This window comes from Bos javanicus, chromosome 11 (assembly GCF_032452875.1).
Source record: "Bos javanicus breed banteng chromosome 11, ARS-OSU_banteng_1.0, whole genome shotgun sequence".
In the NCBI taxonomy this organism is placed as follows: Eukaryota; Metazoa; Chordata; class Mammalia; order Artiodactyla; family Bovidae; genus Bos; species Bos javanicus.
Window position 1 is genome coordinate 85,959,032 of NC_083878.1, and position 20,669 is coordinate 85,979,700.

The window sequence follows — 20,669 nt, forward strand, 5'->3', positions numbered from 1 at the left end:
CTTGCCTGGAAAATCTCATGGACGGAGGAGCCTGGTAGGCTGTAGTCCATGGGGTCGATAAGAGTCAGACACGACTGAGCGACTTTACTTTCACTTTTTACTTTCATGTGTTGGAGAAGGAAATGGCAACCCACTCCAGTGTTCTTGCCTAGAGAATCCCAGGGACGGGGGAGCCTGGTGGGCTGCCATCTATGGGGTTGCACAGAGTTGGACATGACTGAAGCGACTAAGCAGCAGCAGCAGCATAGTCACTGCGGATGGTGACTGCAGCCATGAAATTAAAAGACACTTACTCCTTGAAAGGAAAGTTATGACCAACCTAGATAGTATATTAAAAAGCAGAGACATTACTTTGCTAACAAAGGTTTGTCTAGTCAAAGCTATGGTTTTTCCTGTAGTCATGTATGGATGTGAGAGTTGGACTGTGAAGAAGGCTGAGCACCAAAGAATTGATGCTTTTGAACTGTGGTGTTGGAGAAGACTCTTGAGAGTCCCTTGGACTGCAAGGAGATCCAACCAGTCCATTCTGAAGATCAGCCCTGGGATTTCTTTGGAAGGAATGATGCTGAAGCTGAAACTCCAGTACTTTGGCCACCTGATGCGAAGAGCTGACTCATTTGAAAAGACCCTGATGCTGGGAAAGATTGAAGGCAGGAGGAGAAGGGGACAACAGAGGATAAAATGGTTGGATGGCATCACCGACTCAATGGACATGAGTTTGAGTAGACTCCGGGAGTTGGTGATGGACAGGGAGGCCTGGCGTGCTGCAGTCCATATGGTCGCAAAGAGTCGGACTCAAATGAGCGACTGAACTGAACTGATTAAGAACATTCAGGGGCGTCCCCAGTGGCTCACTGGTAAAGAATCCACCTGCAATGCAGGAGACGTAGGAGATTCAGGTTCACCCCTTGGGTCAGGAAGATCCCCTGGAGGAGGGCATGGTGACCCACTCCAGTAGGCATGCCTGGAAAATCCCATGGACAGAGGAACCTGAGGGCTACAGTCCATGGGGTCACAAAAAGTGGAACACGACTGAAGCCACTGGGCACAGACACACACACACACAACATTCAGAAGAGCACACACACAGTGTAGGTGGTCTTGGTGCAGTGGTGGGACAGCAGTGATTACAGAATGAATGTAATTCATATGCACACACCTGTTGGAGGGGACTAAGGGGAAACAGGTGTTCGGTCTAGAAAAACATTTCTCAGTGGATTTCCTATGAAGTCAACGTGTCTTGAATTTAACTTTGCAACAAATTTGGAAAAAAATGAAGGCCTACCAACTCCAGCGCTGTTGAAGATGCTGGGAAGGACCAGCATGATATGGTTGGGCCAGTACTTCTTATAAATCGCCATCTCATACTCCTTGACAACCAACACATGCAGGTGGCTGGCACCATCCATCGCGTGGTACAGGTTAAAGAGTCCATGCTCGTGACGGCCAGTTGTGGGGGTGAACGTCGGGCTCTTTATGTATTCGTGACTCTGGAGAGCATGGGCACAGAGACGTCAAGCGTTTGTCAGCCTGGCTACTAAGACTGCCCTCCCTCCGAGATGTGACTCTGCAGCCTCCTCCATCAGAAGATGGTGCCTGTTTCTGCATGCCTTGCATCTGGCTGAGCCTTGGGACTTGCTTTTACAGATGGTGGCGTGCCAGTTCCGAGCCTGGCTTCCAGAGGCATTCTGTTCTCTCTCAGAAACCCCCCCACCCCCCGCCCCGAGGGAGAAGCCCGGGCTAGCCTGCTGGACAAGGAGAGGCCACAGGAGCAGACACGGGCGTCCCACTGAGGCCACCAGAGTCCAGCCCCACCGCCAACCTGGTAACGCACTTCAAACACAAGGGATGGCAACCAGGATAAGCACCCAGCAGAACCGAGCTCAAACCGCCGGTGCATAGAATACAAAGCGAAATAAATGCTTGTTTGAGAATGGTGTGTAAGGTGAGCAAAACTAATGGGCTTATATCAGCGACCCAAATCCATGACCCTCACCTATTGGCGCCTAATACACATTGAGTGAACGTTATTCCTGTGTGACTTAAATCCCTCCACTTCTGAGCCCTACAGCCTAGCTTCTCATTCACTCAGGTTGTGAATCTTCTATATAAACAACTGTGTTTTCTTTCACTCTTTTCTCAACAACCAAGCTAGGTCTTCTATTCCTTCTTGATTTCTCAAAGCACTTGCCACTGAGCTGGTGCTCCTAACCAGTTCTGATGGGAACCATCTAGAAAACGGAGTAAAGGAGCTAATAAAGCCTCTGTCACCCTCTAACAAAGGACCGCGCTACCACTTCACAAAGGTTTTCATTGCTTGATAACAGCCCCTGGGTCTGCAAGGCTGAGCCCCAGGGCCGCAGGGCCGGTACCTTGTCTGTGACGAGGGGCAGTCGCATGCTCTCCAGCTGGCCTCCGGGTTGGCTGAAGACAAAGTGGTGCTCCTTGGACTTGGGGATGATGAAGTGGAGCTGGATTTCCTCTCCTAGCATGGAGTAAGAGAAGGCAAAGGCGTGCAGGGTGGACTCATAGAGCTGGGGTGCGAGGGGGAAAGGACAGAGCTTGTCATCAGAGTCCGGCCTGACCTCCCGGAAGAACCCAGGCCTGCTGCAGCCATGACCACACAGAAGCTACTGCCACCGCTGCCCCAGCTGATGCCAGTTCATAGCATGGACACCTGCGAGTGTGTACCCGAGGCCACACCTGATTGGTCAGAGGCTCCCATCCTGGTGCTGACCCCTAGGTACCCAGGGGATGCCTCTGTAGCCACCCAGACCTTCTGGACTCTGGATTGGACCCAGAGGCATGCTGGGGCACCAAAGCCTTCATGCTCCAGGTCACATTTTTAATTTCAACAAAGATTATTTTCCCATGACAGCTGATCTGTGTAACAGCAGAAGACAATAACTGTGTAAACTTGTGCATGTCCGTCTCACGCGCCACATCCAGACTCTGGAACCAATGAATAATCCTAGGTCCTCACTCCCATGGCGGACATCCAGAGGTCTTGGGCTCACTCCTATCCCTAAGTCTAGCCTCACCTCCAGCCACTTTGTCTAAAGAGTCCTCCTGTTACCCAGTCACTGTGCCCACACTGCTCCTGGTGTGACCTCCCAGCCCGGCTAAGCCCAGGCCAGAGGTATGCCTCCTCCAGGCCTCGGCTCTGGCATCCACAGCAGGGCCTTAGCGACCCCTCTCCCTTCAGCTGCCCCTGCAGATGCACAGCTAGTCTGTCCCATGCCCTCCGGGGGGCCACGGGGGCCAGGGCAGGGCTGACACGGGCCAGGACGTGCTGGCTGTGACATCTGACAGACTGTGGCTCTGCTTCAAGAGCCAAGATGAGGGAGAAACAGAATCTGACCAGGGGAGGGAGCAAAGAGGGACATAACCGAGGAATTTCCTAAGACAGCCTCCCAGGGGAGCCTTGAGCAATGAGGAGAAAGAATCAAACAGCAGAAGCAGTGATCTGTCAGCAGAGAGTCAGCATGTGCCCCTGTGTCCTCAGGGGACCTGATTTTCACACCCTTGCAAGTGTGGCCCCAGACCCAACCCGCCTACAGAGAGGCTGGCCCCGGGGGCTGGAGCTCAGACCTGCCCCCCTCCTCCTTCTCCTCCAGGCTCCGTCTACTCATTCACTGCAGACCCTGAAGCGACCAGGCACTGAACCTTCCAGTCTCTGCATTCTTCACATTTCAAGATCAAGAAAATGTTTTCACTTATATTCTTCTCTGCCTTGAAAGAAAAACTTCATCTCCAAGGGAAGAGATGTTAGGAGGGTTTATCTGCAGCAAATAGGATTTCTGATCATTTTTAATCCTTTGAAAAATACTCATATGTATTTTTTAATTTTGTCTAGAGTACAACTGCATCATTTGAAAAAAATCTGTGCTTAGAGGAGACAGGTGCTACTTCAGTAGCAGCTAAGCTCAAGGCCAGGAAGATTTGGGAAAATTAAAGCCACCAGCTGCTGTTTCCCTCTGCAAAGGGGACAGACAGGGAGCTGGAGCCCTTGTCATCTTCAGGCCTTTCTGGGATAGCTACAGACTGGTAGAACTGTCCTGCACCCCGGGGTGCTGCACAGCTGTCTGTCTCCCATCAGCTCCAGCTGCCCCTGACTCCTCTTTCCTTGCCTGCATCTGAAATGAGAAGAAATTCAGTGTAAAATCCTACCCTCCATCTGTTTCTAGAGAACCAGCCCACAGGCCCCCACAAACCTCCACAAGGCTGTGCTTAGTCGCTCAGTTGTGTCCAACTCTTTGCGACCCCATGGACTGCAGTTCACTAGGCTCCTCTGTCCATAGGGATTCTCCAGGCAAGAATACTGGAGTGGGTTGCCATGCCCTCCTCCAGGGGATCTTCCCAACCCGGAGATTGAACCCAGGTCTTCCATACTGCAGGCAGATTCTTTTACTGTCTGAGCCACTAGGGAAACCCAGGAATACTGGAGTGGGTGGCCTTTCCCTTCTCCAGGGGATCTTCCTGACCCAGGAATTGAACCAGGGTCTCCTGAATTGCAGGCAGATTCTTTACCAGCTGAACTACCAGGGAAGCCCCTCCACGGACTAGTAAGAGACTATTCAAAACTGATGGGTGTTAATTAACTCAACTTATTGTGCCGATCATTTAGCAATATATACATTTATCAAATCATTATGTTGTCTACATTAAACTTACACAATGTTATCTGTCAATTATATCTCAAAAAACTGGAAAAATTGTTCATTTTCTTATCAAGTGTTCATCGACTGAAAAAATCAATTTAAAAAATAGAAAAATTAAAAAATAAGAAGAAGGAAATACCCCCTCCCAAGGTAGCCTTGCCCTCATCAGGCCTCAACTAAGAGTTCTCACTGCAAAGGCCCCATTCCTTCCCACAGCACAGATGACTCTGTGGTCTCTCTGTGCCCACCCACCCAGCCTCCTGTCCCGGGACCAGCCTTCACTCTAAGCTCCATCAACACCCACTAAAGCCACTTCTGAGTCCCCTAGACACCCCTCGTCTCCCTGCTATTGCACTTGCCATTCGCTCCTTCCCCCCCTCTTCTGTCCACCTTGGCTCCCTGGCAAACTCTTACTGATCCTTCAGAACCTTCTCCCCTGCTCCCTGCCTAGTATCATATCTTCATTTATTAAATGGGGATAATGCTATAGGCTTGTGGGGTTTTAATGAGAATTAAAGAAGAAACTCAACAGTACAGTTTCCTAACCAAGTGCCCCTTGAATAAATGGATCACAGGTGTCACTTAAACATAAACTGCTTCAGCCAGAGCCCTGGGAGCAGTCTTATCCATCTACCCAGGGCCCAGGACAAGTATCATTTTCTATCACATTAAAAATTGGGAAGTACTGGTATATAAAAAGTGCCTAGTACATAGCCTGGTACGTAGTAGATGCTCAGTAAATGCAAATTTCTCTCTTAAACCTCATAATGTCTACACGTCAACCATAGCGCTTTCCTGCCAGCTTTAGCCTGCTCCAAAGTTCTGTTTATGTGCACCTGTCCATCCCTAGACTGTGAGCCTCAAGTCTGGGGTTTTCTTCACTTCTGAGTCTGTGTCCAGTACATAACAAGCACTCAGGAAGTATCCACTGCACTGAACTAACTAGAGATTGCTAAGATGTAAAGAAAAGTAAGACATTGATAGCCGGTTAACTCTGCCACTAATACACATGTCACCCCAGGGGAATCACTGTTCGGTAGGGTCAATAATTATTTCAGAGATGATTGAAGGGAATGGAGGATTCAGGACAAAGGGGCTTCTTCCAGAACTTTCCACCTCCTGACTCCAGGATGCAAACATAACGAGAAGAAAGAGACCGAGGTGCAAGCCACGGTGAAACATGTAGCCGAGAGCCATGGAAGTGCCCGCTGGAGTCCACCTGAAGGGCTGCCTGGGGGCTCTGTCCTACCTGGTAGCGGGGGTGGAAGCCCATGTACTGGTGGCACTGCTCGCAGTGATGGTACGTGTTGTATGCTGCGAACTTGGAGAGCCTCATCCTCGCCGTCTGGCGTCGCACGTACAGGTCCTCCGGCTTCCGGTGCGTCCCTCTGTCTGCATGAAATCCCAGCGTTAATCCCAGGAGGCCCAGCCAATACCCTCTGCTCCCGCTTGTTGGCAACGAAACACTGTAACAGGGCTTCCCGGGATCGCCTCTCACCTGTCCGCCCCATGCGGACTCCACTGGCCAGAAAGGACAGAGTCTCAGTGGGATAAACTAGACGCAACGGTCCCATGGCGTCTCACTCATCCTGCTACGGATGTTTTATAAACCTATTCAAGGATTCGATCCGTGACAATGTAAATCGATCGCTGACTTAACATGCAAATGCTGCAAAGCACACAATCACCTCTAGGATTTCAAACCGACTTAGCAAAATTAAGATTTTAAAACTCAACCTCCATTCGAGAAGGTCTACATGAAGCATGAAGGAGGCTCCAGTGAACGGCATCTGCTCTGAGCTCAATGAAGATAAAATGATGGAATCAACAAGGAGACTGGTATCTTCCTCTCATACTGCATTCACTGAACTTTCCCGGTCAGTGCTTATAATCTCACTGGCCACTCACATCCGACGTTTGTCACCACTGACCCTGAAACCCGTCAGGGTCATAATACTGTGAAAATCAGTGGTCCCCAAAGAAGGAGCGAGAAAACGAGAGACCGAGGGAAGGATGGGAAATAGATGCATTTTGTTGTAACAACCCAAATTCATAGAAAAACATACATCTTTTTCTTTGATTAACAAGAATCTTCAGAGTATTCCAATCATGAAAAGCCATCAACAGCATCCTCACATTTTTCTGCACTAATGGAGCAGTGAGTCTTCCCTCATGGAGTCGAAGAGCATTTCCTGTCCAGAGAGGTGGTGACCTCACTGCTCTAACAGGCACCGCCAGTTCACTCATCACTAGCAAGATTTAGCTCATCCCTTTAAGAAGCTATTCCCACATACTCTGGAAGAAGGTGGAAGCAAGAGTTTGACAAATCTGACCTTCACTCTTTACACTCTGATGGTGTGAGCAGATCAGACTGGCGTCCTCATACTTCGGGTCATGAATAATATAGTCAAAAGGCAACTTCTTGAACAGCTCCAGGTCCGGCCAGGGGTCACTGAGCTGGAGGTAATGCCTATCCGAATCTTCTCTGAGGTCTACAGGATCGGGAGAAACACAGATATGTGACAAAATGGGATGTGAGAAAGATTTATTTCAAACATGCACAAGGGTGATGGTTGGAGTGGAACTGCTGCTGAGTCGACAAGTACTACAGGATCTCAAACGCCCAGGTACATGTTCCATTTTCAGGATTCTTCTAATTCAGCAAGAACGTGCATTCAGATCTATCTCTATCCAGAGGAAGAGCCTCATGCTGGGTTTCCTATGGGATAGGCTTGCTCTTCTGACTTCCACTAACTTATACTCCTCCCAATACATGTAACCCTGTGCTCTGTGATTTCCCTGGCTCTGTCCCTCAAATACACCACACTGGTTGCCAGCACCAGCAGAAACCGACGCAGTTCTCTCTTTTGCTCTTATACCTAAATGCTACCCAGCCAGTAAGGCCCAACTCCTATCACTGCACCTCCAGGAAAACGCTTATAAATTCTCAGATCCACTGGCTTCCCCTTTCTGAACACAACTCCTGGCTCAACCCATGTCTTCACGTTTGCCATGTATCATTGTACATTGTAATCCGTGCAGTCTACAGTGCTCATTAAATGCTTGCTAGCAAAAAGGTAAAAAATCCTAGTTGGTCCAACCCCAAATTATGGAATACATTGATTTTATGTATATGACATTTTATACACATGATACTGAAAGTGCTGCACTCAATATGCCAGCAAATTTGGAAAACTCAGCAGTGGCCACAGGACTGGAAAAGGTCAGTTTTCATTCCAATCCCAAAGAAAGGCAATGCCAAAGAATGCTCAAACTACCACACAATTGCACTCATCTCACACACTAGTAAAGTAATGCTCAAAATTCTCCAAGCCAGGCTTCAGCAATACATGAACCATGAACTTCCAGATATTCAAGCTGGTTTTAGAAAAGGCAGAGGAACCAGAGATCAAATTGCCAACATCCGCTGGATCATCGAAAAAGCAAAAGAGTTCCAGAAAAACATCTATTTCTGCTTTACTGACTATGCCAAAGTCTTTGTGTGGGTCACAATAAACTGGAAAATTCTGAAAGAGATGGGAATACCAGACTACCTGACCTGCCTCTTGAGAAATCTGTATGCAGGTCAGGAAGCAACAGTTAGAACTGGACATGGAACAACAGACTGGTTCCAAATAGGAAAAGGAGTACGTCATGGCTGTATATTGTCACCCTGCTTATTTAATTTATGCAGAGTACATCATGAGAAACGCTGGGCTGGAAGAAGCACAAGCTGGAATCAAGATTGCCGGGAGAAATATCAATAACCTCAGATATGCAGATGACACCACCCTTATGGCAGAAAGTGAAGAACAAGTAAAGAGCCTCTTGATGAAAGTGAAAGTGGAGAGTGAAAAAGTTGGCTTACAGCTCAACATTCAGAAAACTAAGATCATGGCATCCGGTCCCATCACTTCATGGCAAATAGATGGGGAAACAGTGTCAGACTTTATTTTGGGGAGCTCCAAAATTACTGCAGATGGTGACTGCAGCCATGAAATGAAAAGACGCTTACTCCTTGGAAGGAAAGTTATGACCAACCTAGACAGCATATTAAAAAGCACAGACATTACTTTGTCAACAAAGGTTTGTCTAGTCAAGGCTATGGTTTTTCCAGTGGTCATGTATGGATGCGAGAGTTGGACTATAAAGAAAGCCGAGCGCCAAGGAATTGATGCTTTTGAACTGTGGTGTTGGAGAAGACTGTTGAGAGTCCCTTGGACTGCAAAGAGATCCAACCAGTCTGTCCTAAAGGAGATGGGTCCTGGGTCTTCATTGGAAAGACTGATGTTGAAGTTGAAACTCCAATACTTTGGCCACCTGATGAGAAGAACTGACTCATTGGAAAAGACCCTGATGCTGGGAAAGATTGGGGGCAGGAGGAGAAGGGGACGACAGAGGATGGGATGGTTGGATGGCATCACTGACTCAATGGACATGAGTTTGGGTAAACTCCAGGAGTTGGTGATGGACAGGGAGGCCTGGCGTGCTGCAGTCCATGGGGTCGCAAAGAGTCAGACACGACCGAGTGACTAAACAGAACTGATATGTAATACTATGTCCATATAGCTATATGTGTCCATATACTAAGTCACTCAGTCGTGTCTGACTCTTTGAGACCCCACGGACTGTAGCCTACCATGCTCCTCTGTCTGTGGGATTCTCCAGGCAAGAATACTGGAGTGGGTTGCCATTTCCTTCTCCAGGAGATCTTCCCAACCCAGGGATCGAACCCAGGTCTCCCGCATTGTAGGCAGACGCTTTACCATCTGAGCCACCAGGGAAGCTCATATATATATATATATATCCTAAGTGTCCATAAGAGAAAAAAAAGAACAGGAAGAGGAATGCTTATTATATATTTAATAGATGCTCAGTGCTTCATATGTGTAACATCATTTAATCTTCACAACATCCTGTAAAAGGGGAACTATGTACATTTTGCCAAAGAGAAACCCAAAGCAATAGGAGACTATTTGGGAAAATAAGGCTGTGAAGTTTAACACACTTCAGGCAAATCCTCTTTATCATTGGTATATCCAACAAAACGTGAGACAGAAACTCAGCAGACCCACTGACTTTCATCTGCAATACGGGTCCAAATTGTGGGGGAAACGGTGGAAAACTCAGAGTGCAGATGAGTGTAGATATGGTTCCTTTTTCCTTCAAAGGAAAGATTAAGGGCTAGACGGGCTTCCTGGGTTCTAAATTTTCTCCCAGTCAAAATGCAAACATAGTTAAGAGTATGTAAAGAAGTTCTGTGTGTGCAAAGGGCAGGACTTCCTTCTTTGTCAAGGCTGACTACATTGCACATATATACCCCCCTTCTTTATCCACTCAACTGCTGGCGGGCGTTTATCCTTCAATGGACACCATACAGTTGCTACATTTTGGTAATTGTGAATGATGCTGCAATGAACATGGCCACTGTGTGAGGTGACTGTGGCGATTATTCCACAAAGTGTGTCAAATCATCCAGTTGTGCACCTTAAACATACACAATAGGAGTGCTCCTAGATGCCAGTGCAGCCTCCTGGGGCCCCTTCTCTATAATACGGACTCCTTACACAAATCTTCATTCCCAATAGGTTCATTCAGTAGGCTGTTTCAGAGCCACTGGAGCGGCGCTAGAAGAGGAGATGGAGGAGGTGCTCGACATGAGCATGAAACATGTTCAAAGACAGTCTTCCCTTAATCCGGATAAACTCCACTCTGGGAATGAGGAGAAAAGCCTATTCCCCACATATCACGTATTTTTCATTTTGCCCCAAGATGCTGACCTATGTGCTCAGCAGTCTGAAAGGGAATTCTCATCTGATGGACAATTCCACTTTTTAGAGGCAGCATGCACGCATGCTCAGTTGCTTCAGTCGTGTCCAGCTCTGAGACCCCACGGATTGTAGCCCACCAGGCTCCTCTGTCCATAGGATTCTCCAGGCAAGAATACCAGAGTGGGTTGCCACTTCCTACTCCAGGGGATCTTTCCAACCCAGAGATTGAACCCGTGTCTCCAGCACTGGCAGGTGGATTCTTGACTCACTGAGCCACCTGGGAAACTCCCTAGAGGCAGCAACCGAATCTAATATGGTTCCAGTTCTGCTACCCCTGAGCTGGCTCCTGAACATGTTACTTAGCAGAAAAATGGATTACCAATATCTGTCTCGCGGTGTGGTAGAGGAAGTGAATGTGGTAAATTATGTAAAGTATCTGGCACAGTGGTTGACATTTGGAAGGTACTCAGTAAAGAGCGGTTTTTTTAGTATCGTAATTTTATCTTCCCCAAGGCCTCCTAGGCTCTACTCTAGGATTGAGCAAAATGACTACAAGGGAAAGATAAAAACCGTCCAAAGCCCTTGGGAGGAGTCAGATCATTAACCTAAGAATTCCATCTTGAAAGTAAAAGACACAAGCAATGTCACTTGAGAAACTGATGAAGATCATTCAAGCCCCGGGGTCATCAATAGGGAACTCACTGATGTTGATCTCTTCCTCATCGTAAACATCCACTTCCGTCAGCCGAATGAGCATTCTGGACAAAATGCTGAGGAACTGCAGGTAGGCACCCGTCTTCCCGATCTGCAGGGACAGCAAAGTGGGAGTCAACCATCAGTATGTCCATGCCTAGTGCAGGCGCTGGCTGAGCACCTGACTTGCCTCCACTCATCCATCGATCTTAACCATCTCGCCCACTTAAAATGAGGGCTGGGGGCGATGCAAAGACCTTTGAGGGAAAATGTGGCCGAAGAAACATGGCACAGGCAGACAGATGAACTCCCAGGAGACCCACCTGCTTATCAATCATTGCAAATGTCTTTCCAGATTTTAATTGGCCACACTGTTTAAGCTGTTAGAACTAGGACTCCATCACAAGCTGAACAAAATGTTACTTCAGAAAAAAAAAATGAACTGACATTTTAATAATGCCCTAAAAGTCTTGCTCAATTGCAAATTGTGATCTTATATTAATGGATGTATCTGTAGCGGGATAACAAAATTCATTGTGGGAGATGTGAAAGGTTGGCATCACACCTGTCTCCTCCTAAGTTCAGGACTTCCTTCTCTTCTTGTATTAATGGGTCCCCACCCCCGTCAAGCCAGCACTAGGCCAGTATACTATTGGTCTTAGTGCACTGATGTCACAGCTGGCTACAAGGGGACCTGGGGGCTAGCCTCCTCTCCTGCCCACCTTGGCATCCTAAGAATGTGCTCTCCAAGTTCTCAGCTTAATGCCTGGTTCATAGGAAGGATTCAACAGATGCTGATGAATGGAAATAACTAACTTCCAAAATGAAAATATGAAATACAACCAGGGGGAGCTTTAGAGAAAATATTCGAGTGCATATAATTCACAAAGGATTAAAACTTATACTCTAAAAGAACAAAGCAAAAGAAAAAAAAGTCAAATGGACTAAAGGAAAAATAAATGAGAGAGACAAAACCAGAAAGTCATTGTAAAAGATATACCAGTGACCAATAAAGATATTAAAATATATTCACCCTTACTAATAAAACTATAATATACAAAATAATTTCCCCCTATCAAAAATGCAAAAATTTTAAAGACTGATAACATTCAGTAAGATGAGGGTATGGAAAAACCAGGATTCCTTTATAACAAACATTTTATTTCCCCTTTTTAAAAAATTACACAACGTACTATATGCTTATCTAAAAGTGCAAGAAATACAGATCAATAAAAGAGCAGTGAAGTCGCTCAGTCACGTCTGACTCTTTGCGACCTTATGGACTGTAGGCTGCCAGGGTCCTTCGTCCATGAGATTTTCCAGGCAAGAATACTGGAGTGGGTTGCCATTTTCTTCTCCAGGGCATCTTCCCAACCCAGGGATCGAACTCAGGTCTCCCACATGGCAGGCAGACTCTTTACTGTCTGAGCCACCAGGGAAGCCCAATAATAAAGTAGAATAGTCACAGATTCCAGCCCCCTCCCCTGACAGCTCTCCTGTCAGGGATTTTTGAAGGTATTTTCACACATACAGACACATACACACACTGGTTTTTCTGTGTAACTGATGTGACCCTATGCATATATTATTCTGCAACTTGATCTTTAAAGTGGAGATATCTTAGAGAACTTTCAGTGTCAGTATATAAAGATCTAGCTCAAATTTTCTGTGGCTGAACTGCATGATACTCCTGTGCCCAAGTATATTCAATCAAGCTTGACCAACGGAACTCAAGGTGTTTCCAGTTTATTTAACTACTATAAATTACTAATACAAAACTGAGCACTTTTATACATATTTTTGTGGGTTTGTGTTTCTTGGGATAGGTACCTGATGAAGGAAGGAACATGAGAGTGAAAAGGAAACATGTCTTGAACGGGGACAGTGACGATGACGGGGACAATCACAGTGCTTTCTAGGGGTCAGCTCCTGTTCTTGTGACACAGCTGTTAGCTTCCTCATTCTCAGATGAGGACCCTGAGGCAAAGAGAGAGCTGGAACTGGCCCAGGGAGGTAGGTGATGTTTTAGTTTGACTCCAGCTCCAGGCAGTTCCCTGCAGGGCCCACCCTTCACCCCAGCTCTGTGTGGCTGAGCCCCTCTCCCAAGACCCCATACGAACCTCATGCATCCTCATCACAGGCTCACGACCCGACATTCACACCCAGGTTCCCGCCATGATGACAGGTGAAACCGTCTTTCGTTGTCAGAAAAATACAATAAGCTGGGGGGTGGAGACAGGCCTCCTGCCTCCCTGTTCTGTTTCACCAAAATCTTGCAGGACAGAAACAGGGGTAAGCTTCCATTGTCAGAGTGAGGGGGAACCGCCCTGACTGGCCGTGAGGACCAAATGGAGTAACGTGGGAAAGGCAGAGCCATAATCTGAATGAGCAAGAAGGACCCGTAGAGAAACCCTCCAGCCCCACATCACTCAAAGGAGGAAACTGGGGTCAGAGGACGGAGGACACCCTGCCATGGGCAGCAGGTGGGTCCCTCTACCCGCCCCCTTAGAGCCACGAGAGATGCCGCCTGGGGGCCGGCCGAAGCGAATAAGGGATGCTCTGGGATGCTCTCAGCCCCAAACCAGTCTCTGGGTGTGCACACAAGCCCCCCCGCCCCCCCGCAGAGCCCGGGCACACGGGGCAGCACCCACCTGGGGGGGCCCGCTGAGCAGGAGCCGGCGCGGGTGGAAGCCGTCCACGCGGCCCTCGGCGCGGTTGCCGTAGTCCATGTGGCCGGGCCGGGGCACCGTCCACTGGCGGTAGTAGAGTGACTGCTCCGTGGACGTCATGGTCTTGCTGAGCAGGGGCCGGAAGGAGCTGGCCCACATGACCGAGTGCGAGGGCAGGAGCGAGGCGGCCTTGGGCAGGCCGCTGCCATCCGTGGACGTGACCATGTCGTATACCAGCTTGGGCAGGAAGACCACGGGTGGCTGCCGGCAGGCCTTGGTCATGGAGCACTGGGAGGCCTGCAGGACGAGTGGGCCGGCGGCGGGCAGTGCCGGTGAGGAGGCTGAGCCCGAGGAGGACGCCGACGGGGCCGACACCTGGACGCGCTGGCCGCTCTTGAGGCTGGGATCCGGCTGTGGGGTCAGCCCCGGGCTGTGCCTGCTGATGACCGACGGTGGCCCCCCCGCTGCCCGGAGCCTCTGTCTCTCTCCAGGGGCCCTGGCCTCCTCCAAGGGGCCACAGGATGGTGGGGACCGGGCCCGCTCCGCCTGCGAGGGTCCGGCCGAGGACTCGCCACACGGTGCCGAGCCTGCAGAGACACGCCCATCAGTCAGGGCCTGGGATCCACCCCCCCAGCTCCTGCTTCTGCAGCGCTGACTCCCTTTACCTGCAATGATGGGAATTTCTGTCAAGGCAATTCAGTTCCCCTTCTGGTTAAATATGGACTTTTTGTCTTTCTGACAAAGCCCAGAGGTGCTACAGGGAGAGAGCCAGCACCGCTCCCCTGGCCCCACACGCCCCTCCAAGCCTCTGCACCCTCAGCCCCATCTGTCCCAGACCCTCACCATCAGTGAGTGCTCAGCCCACCTCCTGGCTCTGGTGCAGGTGGGTCCCAGAGCTCAGATCTCCCCTTTGCACAGCAGAGCGGTGCTTCCGGCTCAGCAAAACTCACAGGACTGAAAAGGCTCGACTCTTTAGCTTCCAGAAGAATTCAAGAGAGAAAATGCAGCACCCACAGCAGCTACCCAAACGCAGTGTTTGTTTTGCCCTCCCCCACCAGTGGACCACGCTGCAAGCCAAGGTGAGTGTAGGTTCCTGGCACCCAGGAGTGGCACCCTGGTTCATCTTTTATATCACCCTGTGCATGCTAATTTGCTTCAGCCATATCCAACTCTTTGTGATCCTATGGACCATAGCCCACCACGCTCCCCTGGCGATGGGATTCTCCATGCAAGGATACTGGAGTGGGTTGCCATGCCCTCCTCCAGGGGATCTTCCTGATGCAGGGACTGAACCCCTGTCTTGTCTCCTGCATTGGCAGGTAGGTTCTTTACCATGAGCGCCACTATCACCCTGGACCTCCTGAAAGGTGGGGGTTTCCCCTTCTCTGAAATGGGGGGTTGTACCGAAGGCCACAGAAGCATCTCATCGGAGACTCCCTAAGGTCTCAGGGTCCTCTGAGGAATTCTGAGAAAGTCCCCTCACAGGACAGGGAGGCTGGCTGGCAGCCTGGACATTCTACTCTGCCTGACAACACTGCACAGACCAGCAGGTCCCAGAACCTTCTAGAAAGCTGTCAGCCCAGGATCAGGGAAGAACAAAGCACCACACCTCTCTATTCTAATGGCCTGGAGCATCCACTCCTCAGGTTGTCCTGGTGCCCTGGGTCCCTCTGTTGTTTGGGGCAGAAGGATAAGAAAAAGCTGTAGCATTTGGCTTTTCTGACTGACTCGAGCCTATACATGAGACCTTCCTTCCATCACAGAGTCCATGGTCCTGTTGGGAGGCTTCTTTTGACTCCTGTGCACATCTGTAAGGGAGACCCTCATCGCTTGACCCACTGTTATCCATGGGCTGGTGAGAAGGTGGAAGAGAAGAAATCAAAGACCCCAGGCCGAACCCCCTGGTATGCTCTGACCTTTGCAGCCACACCAGGACCACTCACTGCACCCAAGCACCGCACACACCTTCATGCCCCAGGGCCTCCTCTACCTTCAAGGCCCAAAGGCCAGCTGCTCTTTGAAACCTGCAGGGACCACTCCCTACCCCTAAATCTGCCCCACTTGGGCAAACTTCTTCCTATAAATAGACATAACATCTCATAGTGGGAATGTGTGTGCAGAGAAAACATAGCAGCCCCTATTGCAACACAGCCTGGTCCAGAGGAACCACGAATTCCTTGCGAGCAGGTGTGTATCTAATGGGTCCCTCAGTGCCCCGAGCCAGGTAGAGAGCAGGTTCTCCATAAACGCTTGTGGTGGGAGGACATGTGATCCGTCTCCCGCGCGCTGCCCCGGACTGCTCCCCTGAGGCCGAAGTGGCCCCCAGGACCCACATTTCCCACTCCTCCGCCCAAGTGCGGTCGGGTCCAGGGGTCAGGGGACACTTGATAAATTTTGCTGCTTCGTCCCTAGTGAAGCCTTCTGTGTCTGCTTCTCGGCCCTCAGACTTGACAGCAACACTCACCAAGCTCCTCACCCCGATTCCCCAAACCAACAGCTGCCTGCAGAGCACTGAGAGGTGGCCCTATGACAGCACCCAGCACGGGCCTCCTCCCGGGACAGCAGCCACAATAGCCCAAACCCCTCATAATCCCAGAATCACCCCCAACCCTGGTCTAGAAAGATGCTCCTACTCTCTAGAAAGGTCAGTTCTTCACAGACCCCTTCTCTTTCCAGTTCTAGTTGAAAATAAACAATCTCTTTTCAGTCTCAGAAAACTGAAACAGTCCAACCGTGGGATCTTTATCCCCTGGAGACTTACTGGATGCCTTAGAGGAGAGGGATGAAGATGCGGAGTCGTGGGAGCAGGATCGTTCTCTCTTCACGGGGCTCCGCTTCTCTGACGTGGAGCCTGTTTCAAAACACACACACTGAAGAGGCCTAGTAATCGTGGTACTGTCTGTTACCCTAGCACTTCAGTTTATAGAGTGCATTCACATATAGCATCTCTCATCCAAACATCCCACCAGCCCTCCATCCACCCATCTATCCATCCATCTCTCCATCCACCCTTTCATCCATCCATCCATCCATTCCTCCATCCATCCATCCCTCCATCCACCCATCCCTCCATCCACCCATCCATCCATCCCTCCATCTGTCCACCCATCCATTCATATATCAATCCACCTATCCATCCTTCCATCCATCCATCCCTCCATCCACCCATCCATTCTTACATCCATCCATCCCTTTATCCACCCATCTATCCATCCATCCTTTCATCCATCCATCCATCCATCCCTCCATCCATCCATCCATCTGTCCATCCATCCATTCCTCCATCCACCCATCCATTCATCTATCCATCCACCCATCCATCCTTCCATCCATCCATTCCTCCATCCACCCATCCGTCCATCCATCCTTCCATCCATCCATCCATTCCTCCATCCACCCATCTGTCCATCCATCCTTCCTTCCATCATCCATCCATCCATCCATTCCTCCACCCACCTATCCATCCATTCCTCCATCCACCCGCCCTCCCACCCATTCCTCCATCCATATCTCCATCCACCCAACCGTCCATCTATCCTTCCATCTATCCATTCCTCCATCCATCCCTCCATCCACCCATCTGTCCATCCATCCATCATCCTTCTATCCATCCATCCATTCCTTCATCCCTCCATCCACCCATCCATTCTTCTGTCCATACACTCCTCAATCCATTCCTCCACCCACCCACCCATCCATCCATCTATCCATCCATCCATCCATCTATCCACCCACCCACCTGCCCATCCATCCATCACTCCATCCATCCATCCACCCATCCATCCATCCCTCCATCAGCCCACCCCCCCATCCATCCACATTCCCAGGCCCCATCCTCTGAGGGAGCACTAAGGAGACAGGTGTACAATGCAGGGCAGGTCGGTGAAGCACTGGCAGGTTAGTGGGGCTCCTGCCCAGGGGTCTTGGCTACAGGCTAGAGTAAGGAGGGCAGATAGGGCAGACCTGGGACCCAGGAGCCAGGCACCCACCCAGCAGGAGGAAGCAGGAGAGGGAAGACGTCCTTGGAGAGGCGACCCTGACCCCAGTTCTGAATGGCCAGCTGGGGTTTCCAGGTGAAGCATGGGGCAGAGGAAACTCAAGTGGCTGGGAGAGCAACTGTGTGGCCCAGAGGTGACAGAGCAGGGCACAATCATGAGATGAGTGTGGCCAAAGCTCAAGGGGCAGCATGGGGGCCAGAAGCCAAGAGGTGCAAAGGGGAAAGGTGGGTCAGGAGATGCCAAGAGTGTGGATTCACTCCATGGGCGATTTCACATCAGGGTCCCACCCACACCTGTGAAAAGCTTCTACAGCACCAGAAGGGTCTTTCCTCCCCATTTTACGAATGGGCCATCTGAGGCTAGAAGAGGTGACGTGACCTGTCCAAATGCACACAGCCAGAGTCGGGGGATGGGCATGGAAGAGGCATTCTGGTCTGCTGGCTCTCCTTCGGTCTCACTCTCCACTACACCAAACCCCGCAAATGCCCTGCACTTTCATGGCAGCAGCTTTCAATTTTTTTCTCCCTGTCCTGTTGATGACAGCCAGATGCCTTGCACTGCTCTGATTTAGTGAAAGTGAAGTCGCTCAGTCGTGTCCAACTCTTAGCGATCCCATGGACTGCAGCCTACCAGGCTCCTCCGTCCATGGGATTTTCCAGGCAAGAGTACTGGAGTGGGGTGCCATTGCCTTCTCCAGCCCTGATTTATGTGTCCTATTAAAACACATGGTGTCAAACTCTCATGTCTGCAGACAAAACTGGCCTGTTTCCATAAATCCCAATAACGGACACCTCCTGTGAATTCACATAGAAGACATAAGCAGTGAATCTTAAACCAGCCAGTAATTCCACCAGCAATTCAAGCAAGGTGTGAACTTAAACCCTAGGAAATCTCCATTTTTCTTCCTACTTTTTAAGAATCTTAGAGCTTTAAAGAACTTGATGGGATTTCCATATTCTCACACCACCAAAAATGAGGAGTGGTGGTGGGTGGTTCAGTGGCTAAGTCATGTCTTTTGCAACTCCATAGACTGCAGCCCGCCAGGCTTCTCTGTCCATGGATTTTCCAGGCAAGAATACTGAAGCAAGTTGCCATTTCCTTCTCCAAAAATAGGGGGAGGGGAAGCAAAATATGAAATCACTGAAGGATTTTCCCTAAAGATGTTATTTAGATGGTTCTCACTGGGAGCTGCCGACCAGCAGACAGGCCAAGGACCACCCTGAGTGGGGACAGGGGTCTGGACCGGCCTCCCCACCTTCCGTCACCAGCTCCTCGTCCTCGTTGTCTGTGCTGCTCAGCTTCTCCGCATCGCTCTCCAAGGCCTCGGTCCTGGCGCCCTTCTCCAGGGGAGCCTCACTGCTCACGAAGTACGCGGCCAGGCCCAGCTCCTGCTCCAGGGCCGTCCTCACCAGGCAGGAGGAGTTTATGAGCCGCAAGTCACAGTACCGCAGGGACCTGGGAGGAGGCGGAAGAAGGGATCTATCGAGAGCCTTCTACCAGGAGGCACCACTGCGTGCCGGGGACCAGCACCCTGCCTGCCTCAGTAGGCCCTCCGGACTCAGGCCAATGGAAAAGCAGACAGAGCACCGTGAGCCCTGAGCACCAAAGTCCATTTGACTGTAAGCCTCTGGAGGCCCCTGCTGGGTACTTAGCCCTGTGCTGCCTAGAATCAAAAGAACACCGACTTTCTGGTCAGATGAGAACGAGGCTTGAGTTCCAGCCTTGCCTCTTCATGGCGACAGGACCTTAGACAAAGTGGGCAACTTCTTGGGAGGCTCAGGTTTTTTTCATCTGAAGGATATGAATGAATATTAATAACCACTTAAGTGTACTGTTACGAGGGATATATACAGTAAGTAGACACCTGATTATTCCAACAACATTTAAAATGTGTCCAGGACCATGTCTCATGCAAGGGAAAGGATGGTCATTGAGTCACTGACATATTGGAAACCAGAGTCTGTCTGGGAAGACACTCCAGTGAGTCATGACACATGTGGGGTGGACACACAGGATGGGCGGGGCAGGGCTCGGAGGAACAGCAGAGGGCTTAGAGAGAGGTGGGTCAGGGCTGCAATCAGGCTCTGTAACTACTGCTCCTGTGACCTCAGGAAAATGGCCTTTCATTCACTCACCTATAAAACAGGGTAGTAATACTAACGTTGCAAGGGGCACATGCTAGATCAGAAGTCCAGCACAGTGCCTGATACACTAATAGATGGAGAAATATACCATGTTCATGGATTGGAAGAATCAATATAGTGAAAATGAGTATACTACCCAAAGCAATTTATAGATTCAATGCAATCCCTATCAAGCTACCAACAGTATTCTTCACAGAGCTAGAACAAATAATTTCACAATTTGTATGGAAATACAAAAAACCTCGAATAGCCAAAGCGATCTTGAGAAAGAAAAATGGAACTGGAGGAATCAACCTACCTGACTTCAGGCTCTACTACAAAGCCACAGTTATCAAGACAGTATGGTACTGGCACAAAGACAGAAATATAGATCAATGGAACAAAATAGAAAGCCCAGAGATAAATCCATGCACATATGGACACCTTATCTTTGACAAAGGAGGCAAGAATATACAATGGATTAAAGACAATCTCTTTAACAAGTGGTGCTGGGAAATCTGGTCAACCACTTGTAAAAGAATGAAACTAGAACACTTTCTAACACCATATACAAAAATAAACTCAAAATGGATTAAAGATCTCAACGTAAGACCAGAAACTATAAAACTCCTAGAGGAGAACATAGGCAAAACACTCTCTGACATACATCACAGCAGGATCCTCTATGATCCACCTCCCAGAATATTGGAAATAAAAGTAAAAATAAACAAATGGGACCTAATTAAACTTAAAA

General features: G+C 49.5%; 1 protein-coding gene across 10 annotated transcripts in view; it reads right to left on the reverse strand.

Moving 5' to 3' along the window:
- GREB1 (growth regulating estrogen receptor binding 1) overlaps window positions 1–20,669 on the reverse strand; it is a 135,204-nt gene that overhangs the window by 10,095 nt on the left and 104,440 nt on the right. For 8 of the 10 annotated variants that reach the window (XM_061433293.1, XM_061433292.1, XM_061433294.1 and 5 more), the window contains exons 20-27: window positions 19,048–19,247; window positions 16,556–16,645; window positions 13,777–14,381; window positions 11,135–11,237; window positions 6,995–7,153; window positions 5,911–6,053; window positions 2,373–2,534; window positions 1,286–1,490 (exon numbers count right to left, since the gene is read on the reverse strand). In XM_061433293.1, coding sequence (XP_061289277.1) covers window positions 1,286–1,490; window positions 2,373–2,534; window positions 5,911–6,053; window positions 6,995–7,153; window positions 11,135–11,237; window positions 13,777–14,381; window positions 16,556–16,645; window positions 19,048–19,247 — 1,667 coding nt within the window. The other 2 variants (XM_061433301.1, XM_061433302.1) reach the window with 2 other exon arrangements.